This window comes from Myotis daubentonii, chromosome 16, assembly GCF_963259705.1.
Source record: "Myotis daubentonii chromosome 16, mMyoDau2.1, whole genome shotgun sequence".
NCBI classification, from domain to species: domain Eukaryota; kingdom Metazoa; phylum Chordata; class Mammalia; order Chiroptera; family Vespertilionidae; genus Myotis; species Myotis daubentonii.
This window is the reverse complement of record NC_081855.1, coordinates 57,114,359-57,121,541: the sequence shown is the minus strand read 5'-3', so window position 1 is coordinate 57,121,541 and position 7,183 is coordinate 57,114,359. Positions and strand designations below refer to the sequence as shown.

General features: G+C 67.6%; 1 protein-coding gene across 2 annotated transcripts; it reads left to right on the top strand.

Moving 5' to 3' along the window:
• Positions 1–621: 621 nt before the first annotated feature.
• Positions 622–3,134, top strand: ARHGDIA (Rho GDP dissociation inhibitor alpha). 2 transcript variants are annotated; one of them, XM_059671538.1, is made up of 5 exons: positions 622–739; positions 1,946–2,246; positions 2,464–2,540; positions 2,621–2,684; positions 2,855–3,134. In XM_059671538.1, exons 2-5 carry the CDS (start codon positions 1,973–1,975, stop codon positions 3,052–3,054), a joined length of 615 nt encoding a protein of 204 aa, XP_059527521.1. In that variant the 5' UTR covers positions 622–739; positions 1,946–1,972; the 3' UTR covers positions 3,055–3,134. The 2 variants fall into 2 exon arrangements, with proteins under 2 accessions (XP_059527521.1, XP_059527522.1); XM_059671539.1 differs by lacking the exon at positions 622–739 and adding an exon at positions 837–1,278.
• Positions 3,135–7,183: the final 4,049 nt, after the last annotated feature.

Sequence of the window (7,183 nt, the reverse complement as noted above, 5' to 3'; positions counted from 1 at the left end):
GCAGAGGCTGAGCCTGCGGCTGGTTCTGCCCAAGATCGCGCTTCACTAGCAGAGCCCTGAGCTCTCTTCTCCTTCGGGGCGCTCGGGGCGTCGCCGGGTCGTTTCCGGTCGTTGGCACACGCTGAACCCGTGAGGAAAGCCTGGCTGCACCCTGCGGAGGCCCAGCTCCGGGGCCCGAGCAGGCGGCCGAGGCGGGTGGTCGGCGCGAACTCAGGGGCCGTCCACTGTGCACTTCCCGAGGGGTCAACGCCGACAGGCGGGAGGCCGCCGTCGCGGACAGCGCGGGGCTCGGTGGACCCGGCACGTGGCTGCACGGTCAGCTCCTCCCGCCGGTTCCGGGCTTCCCAGCTGCACCTCGCGGGCGGGAAGGCCACGACATCCGGGCGGGGGACACCAAGGGCCGCGACACCGCCCCGTCCCCCGAGTTCGCGGGCTGCGCCGTGGGGCCGCCGGCGGCCGGCAATGTCCGCGGCAAAAGGGTCAGGCCCCAGCCGCACCTGCCCTGGCGGGAGACACTGCCGCCCGCGCCGGGCGCCCTCACCAGCCAGGCGCCGCAAGATGGCGGCCGCGCGCTCCCGGCAGCCCCCGCGGCCCCGCGCGTGCGCCCTCTGCCGACCCGCCCGGCGCGAGCGGAAGTCGCGTGACCCCGGAAGTGGCCAGCCGAGCGCGCGCGGGCGGGGCGCGGACGTTCGTCATTTCGTGCGGGAGGGAGCGCGAGCGCGGCGCGGTCGAGCCTCCGGTGAGCGCCAGGGGCGGTGGCGGGGCGGCGGGGCGGCGGCGGGGCGGGGGCTGCGCCTTGGCCCGTCCCGCCCGCCGTGGGGTCCGCGCGGGGCGGGGGCGGTGGTGACAGCGGGCGGCGCCCCGGGCGCAGGGCGGGTCCCCGGGCGCAGGGGGCTCCACGTGCGGGTGGGGGGCGCGGGTCCGCGGCCGGGCTGGGGCTGGCGTCTTTTGTGGCCGCCGCTCGTGCCCCGCGGCGCCCCCGCCCCGCCGGTGCGCGCGGGCGGGGACCCGGCCTGACGCCCCTCCCCTGGGAAGCTCCCGACCCCACCCGCGCGGCCCAGATTGCGGGCCCTGCCTGCGGAAGTGCGGGCGGCAGCGCGTCTGCAGGATCCTGTCGCTGGCGGCCGCCTCGGTGGCCTTAGGCCGTGAGCCGCGTAGAGGGATCGCGGAAGCGGCCGGGAGCCCGGGAGGAGCGCGCGGGCCCATCACGCCTGCCCCCGCAGGCACGCTCGCCCGGGGCGCCAGGCAGCCCTTTGTGGGCCCTAGTAGCGCCGGCAGGTCGGTTACCTTCCGTGGCACCCGGCGGGGCCCCGGCTTTCCGATGCCCATGGGTGATGGGAAGGGCGGAGGGGGCCCGGCCTCACGCACTGCTCCTGCTGCAGCGCGGTCCCAGCTCCAGGGCGCAACCCCGCCCACGGGAGAGCCGGGGCAGACACCTGGGGCTACCCTGCCCCTTAGAGACCAACCTGTGGGGCTCACCTGGCCCTGTTGCCTGCGTCTTGCATAGCGGCCTTGCTCCGGGCTAGGACGGGCCCAAGGGGCACTCCTGGCCCCGGGAAGCTCCCAGACCAGCAGGAGGGGTCCCTTGCGGTGAGGGCCGGGGCAGCAGGACTTGAGGTGACTCTCCGGGGCCTGGCCGTGGAACTGGCGTTATGGCTGCTGGTCCCGGCGGGCGGGGAGCCGGCAGCAGGTCCCGGTTAGGCCTGGGTGGCCCACCTGGGGTGGGGCCCCCTCCGAGTGTCCCCTCTGGCCTCCGGAGCCTGTGTTGGGCCCTTTGACAAGCTCTGGCTGCAGCTGCCCTCCTGCTCCAGAAGGTGCCCCTTCCCCTCGGACACAGGTGGGGCCTGGCCTGCAGAGCCCACCCTTGTTGGCTGCGGGGCCTGCGGAGGGGCAGGAGGGGGACATGGTGGGTGCCTGCAGGCTGCCGCAGCGCCCCCGCCCACAGGTGCCCCAGATCCAGCTAGAGGTGAGCATGGCCGAGCAGGAGCCCACCGCCGAGCAGCTGGCGCAGATTGCGGCCGAGAACGAGGAGGACGAGCACTCGGTCAACTACAAGCCCCCGGCCCAGAAGAGCATCCAGGAGATCCAGGAGCTGGACAAGGACGACGAGAGCCTGCGCAAGTACAAGGAGGCCCTCCTGGGCCGCGTGGCCGTGTCCGCAGACCCCAACGTTCCCAACGTCGTGGTGACCCGCCTGACGCTGGTGTGCAGCACGGCCCCAGGCCCCTTGGAGCTGGACCTGACAGGTGGGTGGGACCTCGGCTCCTGGCCCAGGGTGCCTCCTTTCCATGTTTTCTGGGGACCTGGCGCCCTCTGGTGGGGGACACAGGAAGTGCGGCCAAGTGGTCTTTGAAGGCTTTGGCTTTGAGGGGCCTGGGAGTGGGCGGGCAGTCACAGATGGGCGGGGCTGAAGGCAGCCTCGGCCCCTAGCTGAGCCTCCTAGAGCCATGTCCTCCCAAACAGGTGACCTGGAGAGCTTCAAGAAGCAGTCCTTTGTGCTGAAGGAGGGTGTGGAATATCGGATAAAGATCTCTTTCCGGGTAAGGCGGCGGCTCCGCAGGGACCGTCCAGGCTGGGGCCGGAGAGCCTGGCTGAGCCCCACTTGGATCCCTCTCTGCAGGTGAACCGCGAGATCGTGTCTGGCATGAAGTACATCCAACACACATACCGGAAAGGCGTCAAGAGTGAGTGAGGGGGGGCGCCAGGCACCCAGAGCGGGGGCGGCCGCCAGGGCTAGGCTGTGGGGAGGGGCAGAGCACAGGTGGCCCCCGGGGGTCTGGGCTGTGGAGGGAGCGAGGAGAGGCCGTGTGCGCCTTCGCCCGCTCTGCCCTGACCGCGCTCCCCTGCACCGCAGTTGACAAGACTGACTACATGGTGGGCAGCTACGGGCCCAGGGCCGAGGAGTATGAGTTCCTGACGCCCATGGAGGAGGCGCCCAAGGGCATGCTGGCGCGCGGCAGCTACAACATCAAGTCCCGCTTCACAGACGATGACAAAACTGACCACCTGTCCTGGGAGTGGAACCTCACCATCAAAAAGGAGTGGAAGGACTGAGCCTGGCCCGGGAGACGGGCAGGGCGGACGACGGAGGGATGTGCGCGCCCCACCCCACCCCACCCCGACCCCATACCAAAGTGCTGACAGGGCCCCTGCCCAGGCTGCCAGCATCCCGTCTGCCTCCTGCCCAGCCTCGCCCCGCCTCCTGGATAGTCTAGTGTCCCGCTGCTTCCACCTGTGCTGCGGGTGGGGACCGCAGCTCAGGCCCCCTCCCCTCGGGTCCCTCCAGGGTCCCCACCTGTCCTCACCCAACCGGAGGCCATGGCTTTCCCAAGGGAGTGGGGAGCTCAGGTCCCCTGGGCCTTTTCGGTTGTCTGTCTCCCCTCCGGGGTGAGGGTGGGTGGGGTGCACGATGCAGGGCCTTGGGGCCGGCCATCCTTCCAGCTCCCGCTCCTCCCTGGTCAGTCCATCCATTGCTGTCTGTGACCGTCTAACCATGATGCCTTAACATGTGGGACGTGTGCTGTGGGGCCGTCACTAACCTCTAACCCTGTGTCTGCATGAGCATGTGGTCTCCCAGTCCTGCCACCCCTTCTGCAGTCCCCGTGGCCGGGAGGCGTGGACACGCCGCTGCTCCCCCAGCCAGGGCCGGGCCAGCACCCCCCCCCCCTTCCCTGCCAGGGCTGAGGGGCAGCTCCGGGGCCTGGAGAAAGCCAAATTGCCAAAACTGAAGTCGCCTCCAGCACCATCTGAGAGGCCGGGTGTCCTCACGCCTCTTCCTTCTGCCCCAGTGGTCAGCAGCAGACCAGAGTCCACGGCCCCATAGAGCCCTCGGACAAAGCCAGCGGCCGAGCCTTACTTGTCCCACCTGGGCCCGCCGCCTGGATGGCATGCCTGGCCTGTCAGTATTTATTGCCTCTGTATGTGCCGTCCTCTGGGCCCGCTGGCCTGCCACCTCTGCCCCCAGGCTCCATGCCATCATCCCCAGGCCTCCCGGACACAGCCAGGACCACTGTGGGACCAAGCGTGCACAGTCGGAGCTGTCCCCTGTGCCCCCCCGCCCCCCCCCCCCCCCAACCAGGGCAGGCCCAGCTGGAACGCACAGGAGCCTGTCCCTGCTTCTATTCCGACCGGGAAATAAACTCCCCCTAAGGAACCTGGTGTCTGCTGCTTGGCTCTGGGCGGGAAGGAGGGCGGGGCCCATTCCTCTGCGGTCCCCAAGAGCCAGGTGTGGCCACTGCCCTGCCCTGATTGAAGGGCTGACAGCCTGCCTCGCCCTTCTGGCAGAGGTGCCCTGTGGGCTGTTCAGACCCGGAAATTCCTAAAAGCACCAAGGCTCTGGGTGGGGCAGCCAGGTTATGGTTCACTTGGCCTGTCCTTGAGCCCCTGGCCGCCATCCTGGCCTCAGGAAACGCCCCAACCCCAGAGAAGAGGAAGGGACCTCCTGGGAGACAGCTCCCCAGAGGCAATACGGAACCGTGGGCGGCCTGAGGCCAGGCTGCCAGGGTAGACAGGAAGGCAGGGCCAGGGGCCCAGAGGTGGATTGGGAGGGTGGAGACTGTCCCCCGCTGCAGACTGTCCCAGGGGAGCCCTCAAGGCCATCAGTAACTCCCCCCCTCCCCCCGCCCTGGGGTGGGAAAGGGCAGGTTGGTGACCTAAGCTCCAGATGGGGTCAGTGCCAGACCCCTTTTGCGGGACTGACTTGGGTTTTGAAACCTGCCCTCCCTGAGCCTGTTAAAGTGGTTATGGCCTGGCCGGTGCGGCTCAGTGGTTGAGCATGGACCTACGACCCAGGAGGTCATGGTTCAATTCCAGATCAGGGCACAGGCCCAGGTTGCAGGCTCGATCCCCAGTAGGGGGCGTGCAGGAGGCAGCTGATCAATGATTGTCATTGATGTTTCCATCTTCCCCCCCTTCCTCTCTGAAGGCAATAAAAGTCTTTTATTAAGTGGTTGTGTGTCCCAGGCAGGGGCAGGGCTGCTGTCTCCTGGCCATGCCCACCCCGCCCCCGCCACTTCCCAGTGCTTATCGGCAGGAGCCCTGCCAGCTGGGGTGGCCAGGAAATGCCCTCCTGCCCCACAGGTCAGTGACCACAGGTCCTTGCCAGGATGGCTCCCGAGGGCTGGACACCTCCCCTCCCCACCAGGACCCCTGTGGGATCCTGGGGTCTGGGCCCCGTGCTGGGTGACCAAAGGGCGCTGCCCGCATTGCCCGGCTCAGACAGCACCAGAGCAGTCCAGGAAGCAGCCTGCCCCCCGGCTCTCTGTTCCATGGGGGCAACGACCCTCCGTGTCCTCTCCCAGCACCGGCCGCCCCCAGCCCAGGGGGACAGGCCTGCGGGGGGGGGGCAGGGAGATGGTACAGCTAGGCCTTTCCCTGTAAGGTCAGACGCAGGCACCTGGGAACCAGGAGGCCGCCCTGGAGAGGCGGGCGGGCGGCCCGCCAGGCGGCAGCTGCTTGTGGGCGCGGGCCTGGCGAGGCTTCCTCGGGCCCAGAGGCCTATTTTCGTGCTTGGATTTTCCCGGTTGCACATGTGACCTCGGACCCCAAGTGCCAAGTTGTACAGGCGCACGGCCAGCAGCCAGGACTTTGTTCTGGCTCCTCCCCTGGCGAAGGGTCACACGAGATGGCACCTACAGAACCTGCATGACGTGTCTCTCGGGTCCCAAGTCTAACCTGATCTTTCTGGGTGCACCCTGAACCCCTATCCAACCTGGTCCTCCTGGCCCGGCCTCGCCGCCCCAGCCAGCCTCTGGCCCCCCTCATCCCCCAGCCACCCTCCAAGCTCTGCCTCCTCGCCCACCCAGGTGGACCCTCCTTCCACTAGGGGGTGCCCTCCTGCCCCACAGGTCAGCGACCACACTCACCGGAGCAGGGCCCTGGGTGAGACCCCTAGTCACCAGTCACTGTGACGAGAGTCTCCTCCAGGCCCAGCACTGTCCACCCTGCGGTCGTGGCCGTCAGTCCACCAGGCCACGCTGACCACGGCACCTGCTTCCCAGCTCCGCTCCCACCTGTGCCGCTCGGCGTGGCACAGCCCTGCGTCCCCTCTGCTGCTCAGCAGAGACCCTGCGGCCAGGAGATGTCCTTCCGTGCCCGGCGAGCACCTCCTGAGTGTCCGCCAGCCTGTTCACCTCTTTCCCCTCGGCACCCCCAACCCGGCTGCAGGGGGCAGGGGGACGTTATTCTGAAGACGTGTGGAGAGTGGCCTTTGTCACAACATGGAACCACTCAAGAGTCCAACCATATTTGAGGGGCACTTCCTCTGGAGGATGTTCTGAGCAGCTGTGCCGGTCGAGAGATGCCACAGCCACAGGGCAGGCGGCCTTGACCTCCAAGGGCACCTCCAGCTCCAGGCCAGGGCACAAGGGGGACACCAGCCCTCCCCTAGGGTGAGGCTGGCAGAGGCGTTCCGTGAACCTGGCTGTGTCGGGGCTGGGCGCAGCCTCACAGCCCTTCACCCAGCTCCTGACCGGCCGGAGACGGGATCACAGGCCTCCCCCGACCCTCTGAAAACCCCACTTCGCTGCTCCACCTGTCAGTAGTGGGCAATCAGAGATAGGTAGAGATGCCTTGAGGAGAAGGCATCAAAACACCCTGACCCAGCCTGGCTGGCATGGCTCAGTGGTTGAGTGTCCACCTATGAACCAGAAGGTCACGGTTCGATTCCCAGTCAGGGCACATGCCGGGGTGCGGGCTCGATCCCCAGTGTGGGGAGTGCAGGAGGCGGCCCATCACTGATTCTCTCTCACCATTGAGGTTGATGTTTCTATTTCTCCCTCTCCCTTCATCTCTGAAATAAGTACAAATATATTAAGCAAGCAAACACAAAACCACCATGACCCATGCACGCCAGAGCCTGAGTCAGGCTGTTCCCCCAGGACCGGGACTCGGTTGTGGCCACCTGGACTACAGAGCAGTGGCCCTGCCACCCCCTGCACCAAGGCGGGCTCCTCAGCTCCAGCCATGGAGGCTCAGATTCGACTGGAGTGGGTTCGGCCGTAGCCAGTGGCTGATCCTCCTCTGGTCTGCTCCCCGCTGGATGCTCTGGACTACACTACCTCACACCATCACAGAAGGTGGTGTCACAAATGCCTCCACTCCGTCCCCATCAGCTGAAAGGACTCAAGCCCCGGTATTTAAGCATCTAAGCTCCAACGTGCAAAGCATTTAGCTGCTTAAATAC